Source organism: Pimephales promelas, chromosome 17 (assembly GCF_988280905.1).
Source record: "Pimephales promelas chromosome 17, fPimPro1.hap1.1, whole genome shotgun sequence".
Lineage (NCBI taxonomy): Eukaryota > Metazoa > Chordata > Actinopteri > Cypriniformes > Leuciscidae > Pimephales > Pimephales promelas.
Genome location: NC_142785.1, coordinates 14222083 through 14250044, shown reverse-complemented (window position 1 = coordinate 14250044; position 27962 = coordinate 14222083). Strand labels below are relative to the sequence as shown.

At 36.8% G+C, this 27962-nt stretch overlaps 1 protein-coding gene and 1 long non-coding RNA gene across 2 annotated transcripts; both read right to left on the bottom strand.

Annotated features, from left to right (window-relative positions):
• Positions 1-14: 14 nt before the first annotated feature.
• Positions 15-26429, bottom strand: fkbp10b (FKBP prolyl isomerase 10b). The gene is made up of 10 exons (XM_039685487.2): positions 26217-26429; positions 25434-25579; positions 23675-23864; positions 22049-22194; positions 12709-12898; positions 12464-12609; positions 9924-10113; positions 9667-9809; positions 2880-3043; positions 15-1293 (listed from the first exon to the last, which is right to left on the bottom strand). Exons 1-10 carry the CDS (start codon positions 26408-26410, stop codon positions 1105-1107), a joined length of 1698 nt encoding a protein of 565 aa, XP_039541421.1. The 5' UTR covers positions 26411-26429; the 3' UTR covers positions 15-1104.
• LOC120479100 (uncharacterized) lies at positions 5489-9265 on the bottom strand. Its single transcript, XR_005622815.2, has 2 exons — positions 6576-9265; positions 5489-6333 (listed from the first exon to the last, which is right to left on the bottom strand). It is a non-coding gene; the product is annotated as an uncharacterized LOC120479100 (long non-coding RNA).
• Positions 26430-27962: the final 1533 nt, after the last annotated feature.

The window sequence follows — 27962 nt, the reverse complement described above, 5'->3', positions numbered from 1 at the left end:
CCATTTGGCATTTAAGTGTGTTTTTCATTTAAATATTTAATATTTGGCGAACAGAGGACACAAAACTATATACAGAAAGTCCAGTAGAAACCAAATCAAAGATAAGGCAGAATGGTACCATATTAAACAACACTACATCCAGCAAGGTGTCAAAAAATTTGAATGTCTACTTATAGGCTTAAAACATTACAATCTCCCACTGAAAATATTTATAGCTGGAAAAGTATCCATCACAGAAGAGCATTATAATAGGAAGAATGAACAAATCCATCATGCATGAAGAACCCTTAAAAAATAAACTTCAAATAAACTCCAATTATATTTACCAAGTATACTTCATGTAGAAAGTACTGTAAAAACATTGTACTAGTATACTTGTAAGTGTACTATTTCATTACTTATTGGCTCTAAATTGTAGACCAATTTAGACTCAATAAGTACTGAAATAGTACACTTTAAACACATTTTCGTTTTTAAAAGTTTTGTCTTTTTTGTTAACTTTTGAGTACACAATTAATTTACATCCAAGTGTTTATGTTGTTTTGCAACCATACTGTGAACTATACCACAAGGGAAATAGGTACGGTTAGCTTTATACTAGCCCACTTTTTAGTTTTTGAAAGTACACTAAGTATACTCTCAGTAAACTACTAGTTTATTAGTTTTTACACTGCAATTTACTTTCTTTAAATGAACCTAACACCATACTTGTAGTTTATTACTTACTATTTCTTTCCCTATTTAGGTATTCACTTAGCAAAGTATAATTTCTTTAAGAAGACCATAAAAACTAAAAGTAAACACTCATTTTCAGTCCAAAAATTAAACAAAAATAGTTCACTTGAATATCTTTTTTTTTTTCTCAAAACAAATTGTTTGCCAACACTTTAGTTTGGAACTTTTATTCAATGGCACAAATGCATTTAGAGATCTGATTTTTTTTTTTTTTTTATCTAAAAGTATATAAAAAATGTAACAATGAAATGTACACTTTTAATACTGAAAAGCTTGTTGGTCTGGTTTTCAGCCTCAGGATTATGAGTCTGTTCCTTTGTTCTCTGTCTGAATGCATGTACTGTACATTCACATGTGTTTGTGTATGTTTCACAGTTCTTCGTGACGTGCTTTCTCTGCATCTTCATCTGATTTTAGTTTGAGTTCATCCAGAGTGATCATCCCATCAGCGTTCCTGTCCTGGTTCTTGAACATGTCATTGATGACACTGTCCGCATCTTGAGATGGTTTCAGACGGCCTTTCCCTTCTGATACCTGCTGTTTGATGAACTGTGAAAACTGTGGAGAGACATGGTAGGAAACTGACATTTAAAATTATATCATTGCTTTCCTAACAAATACTCATTGACACTTTATAAAAGTAGCATTTAAGTGCAAAGAACAAAAGAAAACAGAACCAAGAGGTAAATACAGCATGTCAGCAATAGTAAAGATAATGCTAATTTAGTAGTGCAAGAGACAAGTCTCAAATCTAGCACTGTGACGATACTTACAGTAACTAGTCAAGTCAGTGAGTTTAGTATTAGAATGTAAAAATCAAAGGTCTTAATAACTCTTCAAAATAAAAGTTCATTTTAACTTGAAGAAATTGTGACAGAAATATATTTGCCTACTACTGTACAGTAGAATGGAACTGTCAAAGTAACAATAATAATTATAAAATCATATTTATGCCTTCATTTGATTTCCACTGTTTATGATGATAAATTTACATAAAAAAATAAAACAAACTAAATTTCTGAAACTCAAATATTTAATAGGGCTTTATTATTCTAAAAATAAATAATAATTGTTAAAAGTGTTATAAATTCAATTGATTAGAAATGCGTTTTGATTATTTAAATGTTTGTAACCATTAAAAATAAATAAAACAAAAACCAGAATTTGAGAAAAATAAAATTGAAAGGGCCTTGTTATCCTTTTAATAAATTGTTTTATGATTTCAGTTAATTAGACATTTATGATGGCTAAAATTTCAATACCCCATGATACTTTGACCAATTTATGGGAGTAACTTAATATTTCAAAATGATTTCTGTCATTTTGACAGACAATAGTATTTACCCGCTTTAGAAACATTACAGTAAACACCACAATAGGGATCAGAAGTGAAAAGGGGAGACAATAACATTTTAAAACATTTGTGTAAAAACAAACCTGCAAAGAGATGTGAGGATGGGCAACGATGAATCGCGATTAATCGCATCCAAAATAAAAGTTTGTGTTTACATAATATATGTGTGTGTAATGTGTATAATTAATTTGTATATATAAATACACACACATGCATGTATTTATTTAAGAAAAATTTGTTATTAATATATCAAATATTTTATATATAATATTAATTGTGAATAAATATATATAAAATATATACATGCACATATTTCTTAAATATATACATGCATGTGTGGGTATTTATATATACAAATTAATTATACACACTACACAAACATATATTATGTAAACACAAACTTTTATTTTGGAATGCGATTAATTAATCGTTGCCCATCCCTAAAAGAGATGTGAGGATTTGGAAAAGAAACATTAAAAAGATACTTTTACGATGTTAAAATAGATTACATGATTCTCCTGATGTCTGAAAATAGAACATGAAGGACATTTAAAAGCTCATTCAGTCAAACTGATGGATGAGGATTATTTGTAGCACAACCTTATGATTTCCTTGTCTTTTTGAGTGGAACTTCCACAGACTGGAAGTGCCTTCCATAATGTAAAACGCAGTAGGCTTATTAGGAAATAGGCGGATTAAACAGATTCCAGAAACATGAAGGAAAGAAAAATCAGAATCTGTGAAAAACTCAAATGGATTTCACAGGGCCCTACAGGATCCGTGAACTGACCTCCTCTAAAGGGACCTTTTGGTCCTGGTTGATGTCAAGAGCCTCAAAGAGTTGAACCGGACTGTCTTCGAGCCAAACGAACAGGTATCCTTCAGGAACTCCCTTCTGCAGAGACACCAGCTCCAGTTCGAACCGTAGCACTGCACTCCCAGGCACAATACCAGCTGGGAAAACAAGAGAACAGGGCAATGATGTTTCATTCGACAAGAATTCATTAACTCAGTGTTCATTATTCTCTTGCTGTCACACACACACACACACTGTAGTTCTAGTTCTGCACTTTTTCCACTTTCTGCTTTTAATGTGGGTTTCATGAAATTTTTCTCAATCCACAAATTGGTGGAGATGATCCAGTTTTCTGTCAGATGCACTCAGACTAACTCAGCCTCTTCTTCACACAAGTTTTAGGAAATCTTGATCTCGTCCCGATAAACAGCTTCCAATAACTTTGGACATTTAACATAGGAAGATCTCTGTTCTCAGAGCAGAGAAGGTTATTCTCCTCCCTCTTGAAGGCAGTTTTCCTCTTAGCCTTCTTGCGATCTTCACTTCTCGAGTTGTAGTGTTCACCGATATTCCTTCTCTTCTAGCTTATCTTCCCTTTTTCTTAAACATTCTAAAACTATTGAATTGGCACACAGCCACTTAATCATCATTAACAAAGTGCACACTCCTTTCTTTAATGATTAAAAATCTTAAATGTCAATCTCAGACCTCAGGTGACTCCACTTTTTCTCACTCTCTCCATGACTCAACAGTGCTTCAGTCAACACCAATTAAAGTATTAAAGATCTGTGACATTTCTCCTCATGACTACACCGGGCACTCCTTTGGGATAGGTACAGCTACATCAGCAGCGAATAAAAGACTTTTAGAAGATAGCTTAATAATAGGGGGCAGGTTGTCCTCTTTAGCCTACAAACACACTGGAAAAAATGCCCCTCCAAAAATAAGCAAAAAAAAATTAATACAAGATATTTTTGCTTGTAATAAGCAAAAAAATCTGCCAATGGAACAAGTGAAAATTCTCTTGGTAAGATTTCTTGAAATAAGACATTATATTTAAGCCTTAAAAGATATGAGTGATCTTGAAATTAGCAGGGAAAACTCATTTTTAGCTATATTTTACTAGTATTGTGATGTTTTGTGTCTCATAATAAGCTTGTCATGCTCAAAAATAGCATTTTCCCCTCAAAAGTAGCATTTTCTTTTGTCATCCTCTTTGTTTCAAGTGTATTTAACTAATTTTTAGTTCTATAATTGTTACACTCTTCTAGATACAAGTCACCACCAACTTGAAATAAGATTGGAAACTGGCATTTTGAGACAAAATGCCTTGAAGTTAGCATTCCTGACTCATATTAGGCAGTCCTCTTTTGCCATAATAAGCCATAATTTACCATACTGTAATCATCTCAAGTGTATACCTTCTTGTAAGCTCAACAAAAGTGACATGGTTCTAGATTCAAGACATTTTACCTACTAGATTTAAGACATTAACTACTGTTTACTAGACAGAAAAAGTGAAAAATAGACTTACATTTAACCTTTTTTATTTAATTTTTTAAACCGCAAAAATTCCCAGAGGACTGCACAAAACGGTAAAAGTATTTATGGAGCTGCAATATAAAAACATAGTAGAATATTTTATAGATTATAAATGAAAAATCTCTTTACCCTACTCCCACACCTAAACATACCGATTTTATAGACAATATTAAAGGGATAGTTCACTTTGAAATTAATTTTTGATGTTTTAGCTTACCTCAAGGGCATCCAAGATGTAGGTGTCTTCTTTTCCACAGTAGTTTCAATTTTGACATTTTTCGGTCAAACCGTTGTTGTCTGTCAGTCATATAATGCAGGTATGGGGGTCCACGTCAAAGAGCATGCACAGAGAAGTCCAAATTAAACATGATTTAATGACTCGTAAATGTAAGTACACATTGATGGCCTAAGACACGAAACGAGCGTTTTGTGTGAGAAAACAAACAGTATTTATATAGTTTTTACCTCTTGTTCACAGCCATGTCAAACTGATCTGAATCAGATGTCAAACTGAACCGAACCGTGTCCAACATTACGCCAGAAGTGATCTCTCGCGCGTCAGCAACATCTGATTCAGATCAGTTCGACATGGCTGTTTACAAGAGGTAAAAACTATATAAATACTGTTCGTTTTCCCACCCCCTCCGCTCATTTCGTGTCTTTGGCCATCAGTGTGTACTTACATTCAAGAGTCATTAAATCATGTTTAATTTTGACTTCTCTGTGCATGCTCTTTGAGGTGGACCCCCTAAACCTGCATTATATGACTGACAGACAACACAGGTTCGACCAAATAATGTCAAAGTTGAAAATACTGTGGAAACAAAGACACCTACATCTTGGATGCCCTTGAGGTAAGCGAAAACAAATCAAAAATTAATTTCAAAGTGAACAATCCCTTTAAAAGGATAAAACGTAATGAACATAATGTGTAGGGCAATGGCAGTTTTATTAACAATAAAGCATTAAAATATAGTTTGACCCACTAATCCTACCCTAACCCATTTCTTAAAACTATGTAACTAACGTTACAATTATAAATAAAAACAACAAACATAACGTTACATGTTTAAATCGCAATAATTTATTTAGTGAGAAAATGTCAAAACCGGTACCAAATAAATATCTTTCTTCTTGTTCAGCAGAAGAAAAAAATTCATAAAAAAACAACAACATATTATTGCAAATGAACAAAGTTGAATCAAATATGTTTCTAGAACAGTGATTAAAATTGGCTCGAATATGTTTTAGTATGTGACATGAACTCTGGTGTTGATGCACTCTAAAAACATTTAATATGATTTACTAACCTTTTTAAACTTAGAATATTGATTAAATTTTTAAGCAGTGAAAGCAATTACTTACACTGTATTAACTGAGTAAATGTTAGTAAAACAAATTAAATAGATCTGAGTAACTGCATTTGGTACATTAACAAATAAACTTGAGTAGAAATAATTGGGGGGAAACATTTAAAAACAAATAATTATGAGTAATATAAACTGTGTTTATATGGCAGTAACATTAACTTTTTTTATTTCCTCTAAACCTTTGTAAAATATTCCATACAACCACCAGCATAACTACATGACACGGCCTTTATTGTCAATTAATATCCTAACATTACAGCAAACATATTTTATTCTATTTTTAACACATAAGTTGTACAATATTGACTACATCTAAACTCATGTAAGAAACATTTTCGATGTAAAAATTAAACATTTAGGCCTAAACATTAAAGTAATTCAAGTGTAATAACCGGTCTGTTATCCAGTATTCACCGGGTCAGCGCTGGTTCCCATGCCGGAGATGGACTCGCCTCTGCGGGGAAACTTCTAAATTTAGACCGCCGTCCTGCGTCACTCACAGCCGAAAAATGCTGCGACGCGACTGACTCCATAACCTGCCAATAAACAACCAGTGCACAGTTCTAAGGACATTTTATCATCCAAATTAGTTATATCCATTATCTTTAAGAATAAAGTCGTGTGTTTTTTTTGTATGCAAGGCCTTACAATCACGCGAAAAGGCAGGCGCAAGTCGACACTCGTTGAGTAACATTGCGTCTCTGTATGTTCTTTTTTCATTAAATAAAATTATTTAAAGCATATTAATGATTATACAGATAAAATAAAACAAACAAACCTTAATGTCAGGTGGAAATGCTCCAATTCTGCGCCGATGAGAAGAGAAGAGGAGAAGAGATCTGTTCTTTTCTGGACTGGGAGAGTTCAAACAGCGCGCAACCGCAAGTTCAAACAGCGCTCACTCAAGTTCAACCGTTGAGTTGTCGTCACGTCAGAGGGTGGGGAGGGGTGCGTTGTTGTAATCATAGACAGTAAAATACATTTTAATTGAGTAAACTTAATTAATTTCTTATGCGTGTTAAATAATAATATTGATTTTATTTTAGAAATATTTGTGGTTCTTGAGACAGATCAGTTTAATTATCCAGTCTCAAATATTGAGATGGAAATTTCACAAATATTAGCTAAGTGTATTTTAAATTAATAATTGGTTAGTCAAAAACTAAATTAGCCTATTTTAGTGAAAAACTTAAATATAACTGTAAATTTCAGACAAAATTAATTGTTGGAGTTTTAGTCATTTATTTCGGTATGTTCAACTCAAACTATTGAGTAAATTATATTCAGTTTAGTTAATAAAGACTTCAACACTTCAACATTTAGGAAAGTTTTTTGTTTGTAGGTTGTACCATAGTAGTACTGTGATAAAGTTTAGAGAAATTGTCACAAATGAAAATGAAATCGATGCAGGATATAAAATGAAAACTATTGATATGTGAAATATGGAACTGCATCTTGTAGAACACATTCTAATAAAAATAATTTTGTAATTAAAATGTGCGCTTGCGTGTGTGTAGTTTAAATGTTGTGTTTTTAATCTAAGACAGATTATACAGTATGTAACCATGACTGATACAGGCATAGGCCCCTCGACTCAGTGCAGTAAATAAATCAATCAGTAGGCTGTACTTCCCTCATGCTGGTTCTTATCTTGTCCTCTGTTTATACACATCCATGCTGGAAATTCATATTAAATTTGCATTTTTTTTGTTTTTACTTCATGAAAATCTATATTGCTTTAGTTGTTTGTAGAACACATATTACATAATATGATTAAAAATACATTAATATTATGCAATTTATATATGTGGTTTTTGCATATGTCCCTTACAATATTCTGTTGGAACATATACAAATCACAGGAGTTTTTAGCAAACCTTTTCCATATGGGAAGGTTTTAAAGTATATTATTGTTAAACACCATGTAGGCTAATGCTTCAAAGCGAGTTTGCAGCAAAAGGCACGAACAGAACGAAATGTTATTATTTATGAGTAACGTTAAACTATTAATAAATGAGACTGAAAATTTAATTGATAAGACAATTGAATGCAATAGAGTCAAAACCACGATTTTAATATGCATAAGTTAAATAGGAATACATATAAATTTGTATGTTGGTAAAGTTGTTTATACGTAAATAAATTACGTTTTTTGTTTGTTTGTTTTTTTTTTGCTGTCATGTCATTGTGAGTTGTTGTGAGTTGGGCATGTTGGCCTGCAGTTTTCAATGAAGCAGGTTTGTCTCAATTCAAGTTAAGTCTGTTTCTTGAAACAAGACGATTCATCTTTTACAAATAACACAGCAGCTTAAAAAACTGTCAAAATGTCAAAAAAGCTTGTTTCATCTGAGATATGACTCAAAACAAGATATTTTTAAGACAGTTTCACTTAACAAGATTTTCAAGATGCACTGTCTAAAAACAAGCTCCTGTATCTTACTTAAATCTTGGTCTTTAGGTAATTTTGTCTTATATTAAGTGAGCTGAGATATTTTGACTAGAAATTAGAAAAATATACTTGGCAAGATTTTGAGTTTTTGCAGTGCATTATATCTATACAGTGTGCAAGCTCACTTGCAACCAACAAGTCTCAACAAGGATATTATCCTACATCTCTGATGGGACGTCCTTCTCTTTCCTATACACCCTTCTCAAGTTTATCAAGTTAAGTTGTTATATGTCATTTACTCATCAGCACATGGTGTTCCCATTAATATTAGTATTAAGTATTTAACCTTATTACATACAGATTCAATTTAGCTCCTTTATCACTGAGCACGTCAACACTGACTTTTACAATGTTTCAGTCCCAGACAGCAACATGGTGTTGGCCCAGATTTGACCCACATCTGATACACGTGGATTCCACATGGTCCAGATGTGGGCCGGATCAAGGCTGACACTATTGCTTTCTGGGGTGTCACAGCACATGGTGGCTTGAGAGTTGAAATCAGTTAAACTTTATGGTAATAAGCAATGATGCGGTTTCGGCGGCAACCAATCGGCTCTCATTGAAAATGAATGACTTCCGGTCACTTTGACGCTCTCGCCGGCGGCAGTGTAAACGCGGTCAGATTCTCTTTTCCTTTTCCTAATCTTCCGACCTTTTCCTAATCTTCCGACCGTTTTCTTTGCTTTTTCCATTGTCTGAAATGCGCGCAAGTGCAGTGTTGACAACTATTTTCAAAGGAAAGTTGCTAACGCCATGCCTGTTTAAATAAAAATCTTCACACAATAATATATAAAAAGAACTCAAACAGCCAACCAGCGGGCAGGCTACGAGTTTTGAAACAAAATAGGCCTAGCCTACAAACATAATCATATGCTTATAGGCATCGTGGAGGAAGAGTAGTGCGTCCACAGTGGACAGACTGAGGTGTGTTCTCCTCTCGGCCAGCCACCCGCGATGCACTTTTCACGCAGCAGCCAGATTTTCTTTACGGCGAACAGCAGCGATGACTAATAATTTGTTTGTTTTTTTACTGGGCAGAAAAGATTAAGCCCGAGGTCCGACCCGACCCGAGTAATTTGCTTATATTTTCGACCCGGTTTGTCAGGCCGACCTGACCCGTTGAGAACTCTAGTAGTGATGACGCACGTGCCATCGCAATGACGTAGTCATCGTGCAACTCTATTGCTCTAAGAAGAAAGTTTGTGTTCGTCATCAACAAAGAAAGAATGAAAAAATGTTTGTAATGAAGTAGAGACCAAGGATTACTATCCACGCTGAAGCTGAGATTGTTCGAAGCGTACGTTACACATCCTGACGACATCCCGGAATGTGTGTGAACGCACTCACAGATTCTCGGGAAAATCACTGGCAGTGTGAATCAACCAAAGGGGCTTTAGACACACAAGATAAGACACACCTCCTTTCTCTCCATGTCCAAGGTGTGGCGGCACTAGAACCGTCCGTCTCTCTCCCACACACATGTTCCTAAGGGCCTCATCCAGGCCATCAATTATTTTACCCCCTCCAAGCAGGACATCCTGAGGGGCCTCGTAGTCCCTCCTACAATGACAGAAGAGCAACAAACAAATCACAAAACCATTAGCACATTGTGTTTTTATGAATTCACTTCACATGAATCATTGAATAAATATTGAAGATAGTTCAAGAACTCACGATGTAAAGAGCAATGTGCCGTCCAGCAGTGAGCAGTTGTAGTGGTACTGAATGAAGTCATTCACCTCACTGGTTTCGTTACACCCTGCAGATTTATTCATGACCTCCACCTGCACAGGATCTTTGACATTGTGGAAGTCTATCACATGGATGTCAAAGACCAACACGGCCGAACCTGGGATGTCCTTACCTGGGCAAAACAGAGCTTCACTTACTGCATGTTCACATTTTGAAAGCAAACAGGAATTACCAGTATCCATCTTCACTCTGCAGCTCTCGCCTAGTCGCCTACAGCCTGATCAAACATCCCTACATCTACAAACTGGCTTCATCCCTCGGTTTCTTCTCCACCAATAAGGTGGTGTGTGAGATGGGTGTTCTGACCATAGACTGTAAAAAAATATGGACGACGCCCCTTCGCTCTTTTCCATCGGAGAGAACTGAAGCCGCCAGTGTCTCGATATGACGCTGACATCTTGAACTTGAGTCTGCGCACTTGCGTGTTTCGGGACCAGTCATGCGCAGTCGTGAGCAGGAAGTAAAGCCGGGAAATCAAGGCCGCGCCCTCATTCTCGCTGAATCAAACGCAAGCACACGCCCCGCACTTTCATTAAGTGGCCTCTGTCTCTATGATGTCCGCTGATTGCAGAACCTCGTTAAAATAAGGTAAATACAACTACTAACCACATAATCAACATTATTAAAAAAAAGTCCGCTGGTGCTTCAGTGACTACCTAGCACAGAGCACCTGTCAATCACCGCTGTCAATCATGATGTCAGAGCACCGTTTTTATCATCACATAACTAACTAAAAACAAATTTATTTTAAAAACGAACACTTGAAATTACATCAACATGATTTAAACTACAGTAAATGACAGAAACTATCTGCGGAAAAAGGATATGTGAAGTGTAATTGAATTGTTTAGTTGGTCTCGCGTCCCATTGAATAACATGGGGAGGCGGGGGTTATGAGCTATACTAGGACCGGTCACAGGGGGGCGATCGAGACGTTCTGGCTTCAGTTTTGAGGGCTTGTGCGGCATGCTTGGTTCTGACGCAGTACGGTTGCTGTTGCATTATTGAGGCGGATCCTGCACTCTGGTGGTTTAATGATATATATATGAAGAGTTCAGATGCAAAAGCCTCTAAGTGCCATTTGAAATTTTCTTCTAGAATGATCATTTTTATCAAGCTTGTGTATTTAAGTTCAGTGATTTCACTTAAATGGCAATGATAATTACCTATTAATTGTTATTCAAGAACTTGAATATACAAGTTTGATAAAAATCATCATTAAAGAAGAAAATTTCAAATGGCATTTAGAGGCTTTTGCATCTGAACTCTTCATATATATATATAATATATATATATTTTGAAACGTACACAAGCACACGATTCTAGCGCTTCTGTTTTTTTATGTTTTAGTCTTTGTCCGTCTTTTTGGCTTTAGACCTTTTCTGTTTCTTTGGACGTAGAGGTGCTGATTCTACTGTATCTACAAAAGTGGCATCCAATGAGTGTGAGGATTCTCTCCAAACCTTTAATGAAACAGTGGGCCACGTCAAAATGGCGAATACATTTATGGAGAGGACCCACACTATACATTATAACACATTTTATATAAAATTATACAGTCTTCATCTTATGTGGGTGTATACCAGGCACAGAAATTATTGGTGGCCACCAAAATTAACAAAAACTCTCCCCAAATTCAAGATAATGAAGGGGGAGTACCAGGGGCGCAACTACCCAGCATCAGAGTGGTATGCAGCGACATTTTGCGCTGCATATAGAGCATACGCCACTGGGGAGTACCCACACAATTAAACTAAATCTTTCACAGCTAATACAATCACAATTCAAGTGAAAATGAATGATGTCAACAAACGATTCATTTTGCAGCTTCTTTGATTCACAAGTTCACATTTAACTATAATTGATTTTCTAAGTAAAATGCAATGAACTAATTCATAGACAGAACATAGCTTTTTTTCACTGTATGGACAGAATATGACATGCTCATTGGCCAAAAGTTTGAATGTATTATTTTAATCTACATTAAAAATCATTATTATAATAGAGCAATAATTGACAATCATTTTTGTCATAATACGGCAACCATACCTGAAATGTTTGTTTTTTTAGTTAGTTTTTGTAAGGTATTTATATTATCGAATAGCATGAATACATGTATGCTGCCTTTGATTGATAAAACTTAATTGGTAACTAGTATTCTGATTGATTAAACAGTTCTGAAGTAATTGCAAATTGTAATTTGAAGGATTTTACATAAAAGATAGCAGTTACATTTAATTCTAAAAATTGCCCTCACAAACGTGAAAAAAAAACTAATATTGGCCATTAATGAAAAGGAAATTTCAAACCCTGGTGTACACCACTGTCTTCACACACACATTTTTATTTTTTTTTAAATTGATATTAATATTTAAAACTTTAAATTAGCACCAAACTTCTGCACCTTTAAGGCACACTTTCATTGGCAAACTAGTCCTTTAAATGCATTAAGATCATCTAACCTGCCCCCTGCTGGCCATACGCAAGGTGAGGCGGCAAGATGATTCTTCTCCTCTCTCCTGTACACACACCCTGCAAGCCTTTATCTATGCCTGCGATCATGTAGCCCAGTCCAATGTACGTGTTGTACGTCTTGTTGTGCTGATAACTGTGATATTAGAGGTAATACATCAGAATCTACATCTACTGCAAAACCAACAACATGGAAGCAAATTAAATTTGAAAAAAAAAAAGTCAGGAAATAAACCTGGAGTCAAACGTGATGCCGTTGAGGAAGGAGGCATTGTAGTGGTAGCGGATGTAGTCGCCTGCAACAGATTTGCGTGTACATGTTTCAGGCGCCTTCTTGAACTCCACAATGATGTCATCTTTAGGGTTGTGGAGGTCTTCCAGGAGAATGTGATACACTACTGATGCATGAGAAGGGACCTCTGTGCCTGAGGGAAAGAGAGAGACGCAAGGATTAAAGAAAGGGAAAGAAAGTCAGAAAGAGAAGTTGTTGAACCCTCATCATGTTGTGTTGTGGGTCCATCTGACCGGCACTTGTTTTTTATAGTGCTTAAAACAGTTTAAACTATTTATTTCTTCATGATTATTTAAATCCCCCTGGGAAAATTCAGTTTCTTTATCTATTTGAGTTTCCCAGTCAAAAAGTCGGTGAAATGAAGTTGTTTGGATTTCAATTTCTAGTCGTGTGCAGAACTGAAAACAATTGTGTGGAACCCATTTTATCTGGTTTGAGATCCAGACATAAAAGGCAGGGGCTATTTACACCAAGTACAATATTGATAAATACTATTTACACCAAGTAAAAATAAAGTTAGATACTATTTATATTTGTACCTCAGTGTGCAGTAGTCAATCAAAATGTGTTCTAAATCGGTTAAAAATATCATTTAAAATCCTCTGACTGAGGCCCCGTCCACACTACTGCGTTTTCTTTTAAAAACGGAGAATTAAAATGAATATGATACGACTGAAAATGCGGATCACGTGACCATTCACCAACACTGGGTATGCGCGTGCTGGTGTAAACGGTGACTGACGAATCAGGGAAGGACACGTCACGACTGATGACACCCAATCATAGAGCCGAGCGTGAGCCTCACAGTTTTGTCCCGTCTTCACTAAGGCCCTGTTTACACAAGAAAGATTCCGGGTGAAAACGTAAAAATGTTTTTCCGGATGTGCCTTTCGTTTACACGGCGACGGCGTTTTTGGGGCTTGAAAACGCAAAAAAAGTGAAACCACCCTCCAGAGTGGAAATCTTAAAAAAGCACTAACGTCGAGGTCCCGTCTAAATGGCAAAAACGCAAATCTGCTCACGTTGGCTCTCGTCACGTACGCATTTACGTCACAGGCATGCCCATGTACAGGAAAATAACGACCAACATGTTTGATTATTTCCATATGTCGGACCTTCAAGTTGCCCTAGCAGCTCTAATTAACATACAAGAGTCTTTTCTGCAGTTGTACAAAATTCTCACATAGTATTACTGATCAGAGATGGCGCATTGATGGTTGTACGCAGGTGCGCGGACTTGGTGTTATTGTGTGGCAGTGCTTCACATTGCCACCTAGCTGCTTGGAGTGCATAATTTCCCAACCATTACGCTCGTCTAGACGCAGAATAAAAAGTGAAAACGCAACGCCACTTTTGCATTTTCTCTTCAGATCGTTTCCGTGTAAACATAGCCTCAAACGCCCTCCGGAGAGTTCTGCCCTCAAAAGTACTCAGTTTTTAAACGAAAACGCAGTAGTGTGGACGGGGGCCTGAGGCTATGTTTACACGGAAATGATTCTGAAGAGAAAACGCAAAAGTGCCGTTGCATTATCCCTTTTTATTCTTCGTTTAGACGAGCGTTTTGGGTGGGAAATCCGCGTGCATATGGTGACGCAAAAGTGTGTGAAATTTAATGTAGTACAGTATGAACTCCAGTCGGCTAGGTGGCGATGTAAAGCACTGCCACACAACAACACGAAGTCTGCGCGGTGCGCGCCTGCGTACGACCTTCAAAGTCAAGCAGACTCTTGCGTTTTTACCCTTTACACGGGAACGCGGTGTTGTGGAAATTTTAATCTCACATGTATTAATTGTTCTCCCTTATCAAGAGTGGAGCTAGGCACCAGAGGACCGGCCGGGTCAGGGGTCATCTTAGACTGGGAGGGGTTGAGGGGGTTAGTAAATCTAACCTGGCATCATGAATCCTATAACTTTGTGGAAATTTACAGAGAAGGCTCGGCTTGCAGTAAATAACCTTGGGGAGGGCTATTTAGTCTTCACCCCGGCCTGTGTTCTGGGCGTCACTCCACTTCGCAGTGATCTGTGTTGGTGATTGAGCCTTATTGTTCTTGCAAGAATAATAAACCTTTTCCTTTAATAATTTGACTCAGAGTGTCTCTTACGAAGTGATGTCTGTTTATTGAATTTTTGCCTTAACAATTGGTGTCAGAAGAATGGGATTCCTTGGAAGTGCCTTCTGGACCTGAGAGCGGACGGTGTTTGGCCACCTGGACTGAGCAGTTCCAGCTCTACCTCGTAAGCTTGAGAGAGAGGGGCCGACCGCTATCAGGCCCAGGAGAGGCTCCACTGGAATCAAAAAGAACCCGAGGCACAGAGAAAAGACATCCTGGTAAGACACAGCTAAATTCATTTTATATTGGGTATATAATTGAGAGGAACTGTACTGGCTGGGGTCTATTTCGGTGGTTGCGAATAAGAGAGTAGTCCAAAATTAATTGAGACCTGTTGGCAGGTCAAGAGATTTCACATGGACACTGAGTTTTCGTAAATTGCGAATAAGAGAGTAGTCCAAGATTAATTGAGACCTGTTGTCAGGTCAAGAAATTTCATATGAACACTGAGTTTTCGTAAATCTGAAATTAATTGACATTTGTCAGATCAGAGATTTCGCTCAGATTACGGTCCAAAATCACTTGAGAGCTGAAAGCAGGTCAAGAGATTTCAGGTGGACTTTAATCTGTGGGGTAATTGAGATCGTGCAGCGGGTCAAAAGATTTCCAGTAGATAAAGCGCTGGTAGTGCACCTTGACCGATCTTGGGTTAAGAGATCGGATCTGTTGGAGACGTCCGACAGATTATTAGACGCGTCGGAGGGAAAATCCACTGGGGAAATAGAAACAGCCAGTATGGGGAAATCTCAGAGCAAGCTTGCCAGATATGATAGACCGGTGTTTTGGTCAAATGAGAAAACATTATGGTAAGAAATGTGTGGATATAGAAAATTGATAAAGTATCATGATTTTCCCAGTGAGGGAACACTGAGCGCTACCAGGCTAAAGGTAGGCTAGTGAAGAAATCAGTGGAACAGGGCAGCGAAAAGCAAACAGGCTGTTGTGGCTGCGTTCATCATGAATGTAAAAATGTTAAGACAGCTATGTCCAAAGATTCTGGAAATCAGTAAGGATGATTGACATTGAAATAAGCTACTGTTTTATAAAATTTTGATAATTTTGGGTCAGGGATAATTTTCCAGGACAAGTGTGACCAAAGTAGTCAAGAAACTTTGTGAAAACAACTTAGAATATTTTGAGCATTTCGATGCGGCTTATGAAAATTAATGTTCTGTCAATAATAATGAAGAAGATTATGATTGGGCTATTGTGATTAAATCCGCCACTGGTGGACTGTAAAAGAATACAGAGAACTGCTTATCAGTGGCTCTGTGTGCATTCCTGAATGGGTCACACACTGCTTCAAGTGTGTGCAGTAAGTTGGAGCGGATAGAGAGTGTTTTAATTGTGGTCAGGAGGATCATTTAACACGTAACTGTAAATGCCCACAGAGAATGTGTTTTAAAATGTGATAACAGACAACACATTTCTGGTATTAATGTGGGTTTGGAAGTAGATCCGTGTTTAAATGACGACATTACAATTTTTTGTCTGAGAAATGAAAGATAAAAACAAGGTCAAAAGATTGAAGTTTTAAAGTGAATCCTTTTAAAGAAAGGATCTACAATAGTAATTTTTAAAAGTGAATTGATGAATAGGCCTACAGTTTGATGTAAAATGAATGACTCCAACAAATGTAAGTTGCAAAATATATCAAAGTAACTAAAAGGATGATTGTGTTTTAATTAAACATTGTAAAAAGGTTTTAGATGATATAGAGAGACTAATCGCACAGATGATTTACAATAACTGCAAAAGTATCACAAGCAGAGAGTGCTTGCCTCGTCAAAGTTAGTGTGAATCCTAATTGGAGATTGATAAACTCCAAGAGAAAACTTAAGTCGAATATTAAGCAATGGTTGAGAACTTGACGATTAAAATTGAGATTGAGAAATGAGAATTGAATTCTGATTAAACAAACAACTTGAGAAGTTGACCATGAAAGAACTAGAAGCCGATGTTTAGCTTTCAAAAAGATAAGTTTGTTTTGGGCTGTAATGAAACAGAGACTCAATCTGAGAGGAAATTAGTAATGCCTAATTCCCTGATGTGGGCAAAAGACAAATGTAAATAATGTTTATTTGAAACCGTATGTAATTTCTGGCAAAGATGCCTTAAGCTGGAATAGAATATAAAGTTTGATGTTAGAAGTTTATGAGCGCGCAGTACCAGTCCTGAATACCTCACAGTCTCTCTCTCATTCAATGTCAGCTACAGATGTTATCTGAGCCTGTGTCATTAGTGATAATAAGCTATTTGTATTAAAACACAGTGTTTCAGTTGAAGATCATAGACACAGAGATGTATTTTAAATGTTTTAAAAGCAAAACTGAAGGACTTTCAAGAAGTCATTAAAATAATAATAGACGAAACGAAGATACATCTTTGACTAGGTTGTTTGTGAACCAATAACTTATTTGTCTGAAAATCTTAGTCCCCACCATGAAACGGGGGCGGGGACGATGGCTCCGCCTACAGATGAAGTGCACTGAATGTACGGTTGTGATCTAAATCCACTGAGTAGCTAGTTGCTGCTTTTAAGATGGTTAATGGATTTAAGTGATTGAATACTGTTGTTATTAACCTGTCTCCCTGTGTTACAAGTTACAACTATTAGGCAATCCGAATGGCCCTGGTGACTCTTGAATATTTTTCCTAAGCTCCAGAAACAACAGATTTTGTTGAAGAAAACGGTTTTGAGAAAATGGCGGTTACCATGTGTGCACGAGTGGTCATCTCGATGACGGGTAAGACCTTCTTTGGCCAAATAGGAGGCAACCTAAGGCAGGGGGATCACGCAGACACTGGGCATCTCCTGATGGAGGTGTTTATGTGAGGTTGGGTATGAGAGTGGACGGGTGTCTGCGAGGCCAACAGCATCCTGTATCGTTAGGGGGGATGGAGCTGTGAGGAGTCACGGCAGTCTGCCCCAGGAACGTAAGTCCCTCTATCCCACTCACCAGAAACCGCATTCACTGTATGGCTTGTTTCTCATTGTGACAAGCTCCATGTATGCCAGGGGACCAAACCCTAATGGAGATTATAGAAAAGAGCTAAGAGGAATTGGGCTTTCAGGGTTCAGTCAGGGCCATGAAGTGATTCCCATTAGTTGTTGTGGAGACAGTAACAAAACCTTTGGATGTCAGTTACCTTATGGGCAAGGAAAATTATAGTGTAGATTTAGAATATGTCTATCATAGTTTTGACTCCTGAAGGTCGTTAGACATGGTGGTGACTAAAGATGAAGACAGCTTTTGTAGATTTAAGAAGAGTCTAGATAACAAAGGTGAATGGTCAAAGGATATTGTAATGAATTTAAATGTTGTCTAAAGGTTACAGTCTTAGAAGGCTGATAAAAAGGTTATTTTGTTATAGTGAGAGAGACTTGAGTGGAGGAAGGGATGGTAACTGTGTCTGTCTTTCTGTTATTGGCCTGCTAAAGCAAAATAATGATAATGAACCAAAACAACCAGCTGACCTTGTTAAATTCGAATGAATAATGAACAGACATGCTTTGAAAGATGGTTCAGAAACCATGTAAAATTAGGTAAAGGTTACAAGAAAATGTAAAGTTTAAAATCTTATTCGAAAGATTTGAATATGAAAATATGCAGTTCATAGTCAGGTATGAGTGTGTGTGTGTGTGTGTTTAATAGTGAAAGCATTTTATGCTTTTGTGAGTTTTATCATCACAGATGGGCCAAGGCAAATGACAAACTTTAAAGGAAAATTCTGACGAGCTTTAAGTTGATTGGTCATCAAGCTCTGTCTAGCAGTAATAGTTTTGTCATTCATGATGTAGTTGTAAATTGGAATTGTGAATTTGTTGACGGACGTCTGTCGGGTCTGTCAGGGGTTGAGATCAACGAAAAGGGTGTAGATTTGACGGCAACAACAAAGAAAAATGGCTAAGTTAATATCGAATTATTAAGAGAGTCCTTAACAATTATGAACTGAGGGGGACATGTTTGACTGACATAGACTAAGTCTGTACAGCACGACCTGACCTGATAGAAACAATTGATGACTTTGGAAATGTTTGTAGATAACTGACTTGAGAGACCAAACAACAGGCCTGAAAAGCAGGATTCGCTGTGAGACTCAGGGCCGTTGCCCTTCAAAAAAACTTCGATAAGAAGGTGAGATTGGGCCTTTAAGTAATATTTTTGTTTCAGAGGCAGAGAAAGATGTCTGGGCGAAAATTGGTTGAAGGATGATGTTTGGGTTAGTGTTGATTGGAGAATTAGATTAATTTGAATTGATGCATGAGCTAGGTCATGCATCAAAAGGGGGATGGTAACAATTGCCAAATATGGGTTTACTGAGGGGTTCAAATTTGCTGAAAGCCATTGCACAGGAGGGGCAATATTGCTGTCTATAAGTGGGCTGCACACGCTGATAACACAATTTCAGGACTGTTTAACAGGAGACGCCAGGGCAGAGGCAGCAGCGAAGGCCATGGCAGCACAACAGACAAAGGAAACTACGTGTATCTGAAAATAACCTCGACATTTGTTTTCTCTACAGATCATGCAGACTTTTAAGACATGAGCAGAATATGTCTAATAAAATAATGGCTATGGATGAATTTGGCTAACTACCCTGGCATGGGTTATTAGTGTGGTGGAACGATGTCACACCTGCGCAGCGCATAACTAAGATTTTCCTTTTACAGAATCTCAGGATGGATTGCAGCAAACAGAACTGATTCTGTTTCAAATGTAAACGTTATGCTGAGGACATGAGCAATATGAGTTGAATGTTTCCCAGAGGAAAAAGGACTCTGAATGATATTAAGATCCAGTGATAATGTTTCAGGTTATTGATTCCACAGGTCACATTAAAAGGGGAAGACCGGCCAGACAAGCAGATGGGTTAATAGATGTTGTCACTAACAAGAATAGTTAAGGTCTCTGTTCGCAGGTGAAAGCAGGCAAGAAATGGTTCACTCCAGTGGGGGTGCGGTCGTGAATTAAGGGAAACCTTGAAAGGATCAGAGAATGTGACAACTGGGTCCAAGCCTCTCACCTTAAGACAACACCAGCAGGCCTCAACCATCCAATAGAGCATAAAGTGAGGGGTCAAAGGCTAGTGCTAGTAACAGCCTCCCTCCCGACGTGGGAAGACCATTGCGACGGCACGCAAAGTGTCACCCTGGTGAACATGGAACGTCCATGGGGCGAACGAGATGATCAACACACCTGGAGGAACCACCTGCTAACTGATGGTTTAAGTTTAACAGGAGAATCTGTTGAATCAAACTAAGTATTGATTTGATTGGTGCAAATATAGGAAATGTATTGATCGATGTGTCTGTACTAGAGATATTAGAGTTCATTTTGAACAACTAATTTGGTTACAGGAAAGGATAAAATTACAAGTCTTATCTGGTAAGATTTGTTAAACGGCATTCAATAGGGCTTACTAAATTGAATTAGAAGTCTTGTTTTAACATTGCAGACTATAGTGACAACATAACTGGTGGATTGAACACATGAGACAGGTGGTAAAGGAGCCTGAACATACTAATGGGGCATGGGTTGGGTGGTTCATGTCTATGTGGGGAGGATGGGTGTACTGGATAATCCAGACGGTACTGCCAATTGTAGCGATATAGGACTGCTGCATTTTGGTGTATTTTAATATCATATTGGAACAATTATGGGGTTTTGTTGGTTGTTTTTCTTGCTAATCTATAACCTATTTCTTATATATTTGGAGTGACTGAGGGTCTGATTTTTATCAGGAGTGCAATAACAGTGATTATTCATTTAGCCCGGCTTCAAATAAAATGCTTTACTTGCTTGCTAGACAATTAATGGAGCTTTACTCCGCAAAAACAGCCTTAAGCTTTCTTCTTTTACAAATACTCTTTTTTCAACAGATGTTTAAGCAGAGTGATCATTTATGCGAAAATCAATTGAAGGGTATAAATGTGATGTTGGGCTTAAAATTTGTCTTTGTTTATTATTATGATTATGGGTAACCTAATGATAAACAGGGGGGAATTGTTGTGGAAATTTTAATCTCACATGTATTAATTGTTCTCCCTTATCAAGAGTGGAGCTAGGCACCAGAGGACCGGCCGGGTCAGGGGTCATCTTAGACTGGGAGGGGTTGAGGGGGTTAGTAAATCTAACCTGGCATCATGAATCCTATAACTTTGTGGAAATTTACAGAGAAGGCTCGGCTTGCAGTAAATAACCTTGGGGAGGGCTATTTAGTCTTCACCCCGGCCTGTGTTCTGGGCGTCACTCCACTTCGCAGTGATCTGTGTTGGTGATTGAGCCTTATTGTTCTTGCAAGAATAATAAACCTTTTCCTTTAATAATTTGACTCAGAGTGTCTCTTACGAAGTGATGTCTGTTTATTGAATTTTTGCCTTAACAGCGGCGGTGAAGATTTCCACTCAGGAGGGTGGTTTCACTTTTTTGCGTTTTTAAGCCCCAAAAACGCCGTCGCCATGTAAACGAAAGGCACATCCAAAAAAATACTTTTACGTTTTCACCCACGAGCGTTCTCGTGTAAACGGGGTTACTAAAACAGGTTGCGCTTTGTAATCATATTTTTTTTTTGTAATGTTATCCATTTTGTTGATAAACGAATAAGAACCCAGGGTTTACGAATGTGCCGTGTGATATCTGGAAACCTCATTACCCAGGAATAACTCAAATAAGGCATGAACAGTGTGAAACATGGAACAAGATAAAACAGTGACACAATTAGTGTGAAAAGTCCAACATTAAAGAATGGAACCATTTCCAAGATTTTAATGAAACTCCCTATAATTGATAAGGAATAGGATGTTCTTTATAGACCTTATGTAGCCCCGCCCCTTTTCAGCCTTGCGCTCGTTGTCTTTTGACTTCCGGTCTGTATTTCCACAGCGATCTTGCATAGGTATGAATGAACTGCTCGTAAAAAAAATTCCTGTTCGACATTTGTTTAGACATCTGCTTTAGAATGCTTATGATAAACATTACAATGCTCATGATAACTTTAGTTAACTCTACAATAAGTAAATCCACTTCACCAGCTAATTACTCCTCGACAGCAATGCCATAGAAATATACAGAACCGGAAGTTCAAAGACAATGTTCTAAAGATGACGGCGCCCACGTTTCTCTGGTGCATAAGGTCTATATACACATGTAAATGGTTTGCTTGCTTACCATAACCTTTTTCTCCAAATGCCAGAAATGGGGGGATGATGAAGTGTCGTATTTCTCCCACACACATGCCCAGTAATCCTTCGTCCAAGCCTTTTATGAGCAAACCTTCTCCAACCACTGAATCCTGCGTCTGGGAACGCTTGTAGCTGCAAGATGCTCATATAACTACATACATCTGTGCAACAGTTCACACAGGATACATCTGATGTATGACGTGTGTCCACTATAGATACTTTAGTTTCTAAATGTTAAAATACATTGTCTTATGCCAGTTTAATGTACAAAGACCACTACTGCTAAGCCATATATGAGGTGATTTGCAAGAAAAGTGTAAAGGTTCTTGCACACCTAGTCCAATGTACCTAGTCCGAATTTCTCGCATGTCAATAATAAATACGACCTCACGTTGTGCCAATCACGTTTAATCACGCCTGTGAAACTTTAACTCATCATAAAAAATTCTGATCGGGTTTGATTTTCTGCGTTTTTCGTAGCAAGTATTTTGAGAGGTGTTTTGACAATTCTGAGAGACGAATACGAAAAACCAGGGCTGTCAAACGATTAATCGCAACCAAAATAAATGTTTGTGTTCACATAATATATGTGGGTGCACCGTGTATAATTATTTTATATAATTATTTTATAGATATATATTATATATATATATACACACACACACACACACATGCTTGTATATATTTAAGAAATATTTTCATGTGTATACTCTATATAGATTTATATATGATTTATATTATATTAGGGCTGTCAAATGATTAATCATGATTAATCGCATCCAAAAAGTTTGTGTTTACATAATATATATGGGTACACTGTGTATAATTATTTTGTGTGTATATATATATATATATATATATATATACACACACATGCATGTATATTTAAGAAAAAATATTATTTATATATAAAATATTTATATTTATTTAATATTTTTTTCTTAAATATACATGCATGTGTGTGTATTTATATATATACAAAATAATTATACACAGTGCACCCATATATATTATGTGAACACAAACTTTTATTTTGGATGCGATTAATTGCGATTAATCGTTTGACAGCCCTAGAAAAAACGCATATGAAATAATGAACATGTTGGACCTTAAAGGGATACTCTGTGGCTCTATCCAGCGAACAAAAAATGTTCTAAGAACGTTTTGCTAATGTTCCTATTAACATTATTTCTAGATGTTCTCTAAATAATCAAAACTATCAGTTTTTTTCAGTTTTAAAATGTTTTAAATGTTTTTTTGCTTAGTTATGCAAACACTAGGGAAACATAAAGGGAACGTGACATTTGAATGTTCTCTAAACATTCTGAAACATGTAGTAACATTTTAAAAATGTAGGGCAAATCATTCCATGAACAATGTATAAATAATGTTTTTGTACTAAATTTTTGAGAACCTTACTAATTACCACATTAACTTTTGTTACTAGAACCTTGAGAGATTTCTAAGAACGTTCCCTGTTAGCTGGGGGTTGTACTAACAAAACATCGCTCAGTGAAGAGTGGCAGTTCGGGACAGGAGCGTTCAGGAAACTTGTTTGAAAACAATCAATATTATTTGAGGTAACTAGTCTGTGACATAAAGTAGCACTAACCTGGAGTCAAACGCGGTGCCATCCAGCAATGACGCATTAAAGTGAAAACGCACAAAGTCAGTCCTCATGACTGAGCGCTTGCAGTCTTTAGGCGTCCTGATGACTTTGGTCTGAACCTGGTCTGCCCTGTTAAAGATGTCTAGTAGAACCAGATCAAACACTAATGTTGTGTCCGGCGGCACTGTACCACCTAAAACACCACAGAAGGAACACATATTTCAGAGATCGCAAATGCTAGTGGTTCATAACTTTCTGAACGGGGGTTTGTGAGTTGATAAAAACTAATAATTAGTTATAATAACAGCATCTGGGAGCTTCTCTGTTCACTGTAAATACAGCAAATTCTCTGCATGTGCGAGTTTAACATATATTTGGGAATACAATATATGCTAGCTAGGTTCACTTTATTTACACATATGCTTAATTTCCAATCTTTTTGTGGGCAGTTTACAGAGTTTTAGTGGTATCCCGCCTTAATAAAAGGATTAAATAAAGCTCAAGGCTTTGACATTTTTAAAGTAAAAAATTTAAGACATAAAAGTTTGTTTTGTGACATGTAGTGTGTAAAATTCAATTAATGTTATAATGATCACATTTTAAAATAATATTTTACAGTACAATTGTAATTTACAACAGTACTATGTCTCTGTATTCATTTGGTAATTGGAGCTAAAACATAATATTAAATGTTGTTACATTTGATTCCTTGGTTCCTAAAACACTGTGAATGTGTGAATGTAATGTAATGTGTAAATACACTTAGATGTATATACATAATGTAATTATAGTGTATATACATACTGCATACACTATAACACCTAAAAGATGACCAGTAATAAAGTAAAAAAAAATAAATAAATAAATAAAAGATTAAACATTTTATCTGTTTTTTGTGGGGGTTTTTTTGCAAATGCGTCACAAAATTATTGAAATATTAAGTTATTATGAATATACGAGTTAAAATCTCAGGGGGTACTTTAACCAAATGTCAATTATTTTAATAAACGTTTCACAAAAAGAAGAAAGAAGTGAAAATACAGGAGTTTCAGCAACATTTGCTTGAACACACTTTCTTTTTATATCTAATGCCCAGTTCCAAACATTTGTTAGGCTGTGTGCAAGACTTGTGTGTCCAATCGGGGTATAACAATATATCGTGCCACAAAATATCGCAATGCAAAAATGTAACAATACGCATCGTGGATAGTTCCCCCAAAATAAAAATTTATATATGAGAAAAAAATTCTACTTTTTCATTGTTTTAGTGTAAGTACTACATTAAACTAGTATAGATAATGTTGATTATAATGTATAATAACGCAATGGGGAATATTTGTGGGTCCAATAAAAAGTGGCCAAAATTATTATAAATATATCTAGACAGTAAAAGAGTGCAAGCATATTCGTCTAAAACAATTCTGTATTTTCAGCTTCAGAATCATGAATATTGTTATTCTGGTGTATCTATTGTCATTGGGTTATAAGCACCAAGTCTAAGCCTATTCATTTAAACCCACAATGTAATATCAAAGTTAGCATTTTAATCAACAGTACATTTTTTGTTAACCTTTTACCATGTGTCTTGGAGTATCGCAATAATATCGTATTGCGAGTTCAATTTTGTGATATGTATCGAATAGTGACATGAGGGTATCGTTACACGCCTAGTGTCCAAGTAGTGTTTTGGGCTGCTTTACAATTTCAGGAAATGAACTAGTGTACATTTTATCAATGTGAAGGGTGTTATTGGGTAGATTACCTGCTGCTTGGCTACTGTAGGTCAGGTGGGGGGGTACAGTGATCCTGCGACGCTCATTCACACACATACCCAGAATGCCCTTGTCCACACCAGCAATCCGCCACTTATGGCCCACCTGTCCAAAGAATGCAGCCCCCTTATCATAGCTGCAGTAAAAGAGAAAATCACCTTACTTTATATGTATTCTCATAAAGCACATAGACACACACTTTATAAATCACGAAATACCAATCAAGGGTATTTACACAAGCGTGTTGACACAACCTGTTTTATTTAAATAGCTCTTTTGACAATGTACCTCTCAGTGTCTATCATGCATTAAATCCAGGAATTTATAATTGGAGTAGGCCCAGTTGTATTTAAGTTTGAAAAGATGCATGAGGCTGAGGAGGCCCAAAACCAAGTTTTTTTTTTTTTTTTTTTGTCCACGTATGATATACACCATGATTTAAGCTGTAGCCTATGAATGAAGCTCACAAGTGTCTGAGACAGAGTTTTAACTAAATAGACTTCAGTAAACCATCTTTAACAAACCTAGTATTTCCATAATACTACAAAAGAGAAAGTAGAAGAAAGTAGCCTACTTTTACAATATTACAAAAAAAAAAAAAAAAAAAAAAAACACAATGGTGCATGTCCAATCGTGGATCGTGCAATCGTGGTACATTGAAAACCAAACCCAATGCATAGTTAATGATAAAAGGAAAAAGTAAAAGTTAAATTACAATGTGCAAGATGCAGAGAATGAACATCACTCAGTAACACTTGGCTGAATCATCTCACCTAGAGTCAAACCGTTTTCCGTCAGTAAAAGTGCCGTTATAGTGATAACGTACGAAATCTCCGGACTTCACTTCTCTGACGCACGCATCGGGAATGAAATATCGATCAACTGCAATATCATCGATCGGCCCTGGATTACAGTCCACGTAGAACCACGTAGCCAGCAATAAACTCAAAACAATCCTCTGTAGCATTTTAGGGAAAGTGTAGGCTGTGAGTGAGCCTTGTGAGGGCTCGACAGCGAGTTGTTGTAGGCTCTTGTAGGAGGAGTTCGGATGTGTAAACGTGGAAGATCCTAAACTGGGATGTTGCTTGCGGGCACCTTTTTCCTCTTCGTCAGGTTCAGTATTATTTTATAGCAGTCATCGATTGTTTACTGTATTTATTTTTCATGTTATTGATAAAAATGGTGGGGAAATGACGCAGATTAAAGGAAAAATATTTAATGAGATCATATTTCGCGGAAGCGGATGGAAGACTGCCGTTAACTTCAATAGCTCTGACCTTCTTATACTCTCTATGGCTCTGACCCGTTAATCGGGGACATATGAGGCACCAATGTATTATTTTGTATTGTGTGTTGCCTATGCATTGCTCAATTATGTTTGTTTCATTGAATAAATCTGGTCATTCTGGCAAATATATATTTTGTGACAACATTGCGTTGGATATATAACTGGAACTGGATGAGTAACTCAAAATCGTGGTAATGTCTGATTCTGCAGCAAATTAATAATATTTAATAATAGGACAGTTGCACTGTTGCAGAGCCACTCCCGGGAGAACCAATGGGTGGAGTTTGATGTTCAGCCCCCAAACCCTACCCATAACCCATCACGTATGAACCTACAGGGGTTGGACAATGAAACTGAAACACCTGGTTTTACAACACAATATTTTGTTAGTATGGTGAGGGCCTCATTTTGCATCTAAATACAGCACCAATTCATCTTGGGAATGACAGATAGAAGTCCTTCACAGAGGGATTATGAGCCGTTCCTCTTCCAGAACAGTGTCCAGGTCACTATATGATGCTGGTGGACTCGCTCCTCCAAAACACCTCAATAATATTCAGATCTGGTGACTGTGCATGTTCAACGTCACTTTCATCTTCATCAAACCCTTCTGTCACAATTGCTGTGTGTGTTGGTGCATGATCATGCTGATACACGGTTTGAGCATCAGGTGCTTATGATCCTCCAGAAGGGTTTGGTAGTCCTCGGCAGTGTCGTGTCCATCAAATACAATCAGGATTGTCATGATATTGGAGCTCAAACCATCACTGATCCACCCGTGCTTCACTCTGAAGATTGGCCGCCAGGCATATCTGTGAAACCTCCAACATTGGCCAGTGTTTCAGTTTCATTGTCCAACCCCTGTATATGGTATGAACATTTATGGAGCAACAGATTTCTGTGAAAATAGATCATAAATGTGGGTAGGGCCTATGGATCACGGGGTAAAAGGCTCAGTATGGAGAAACAGGCAGTATTGATACAAATTCTTTAGCTAATGTTGTTTTTTTTATATATAATGTCTAACTTAATACTTAAATAATGTCTAACTTAAAACAATCACTTAAGCAAAGTTTTTACTTTTTAGTTTATTTTTGATTAAATAATTATATTTAATCAAATAATTCAAATTTTTGTTCATTAAATTTACTGTCACTAAAATATGTTATTGTATTACAAATACAGAAACAAAATGAATTTAAGAAGCAAAGATTCTGAAACCATTGAAGGA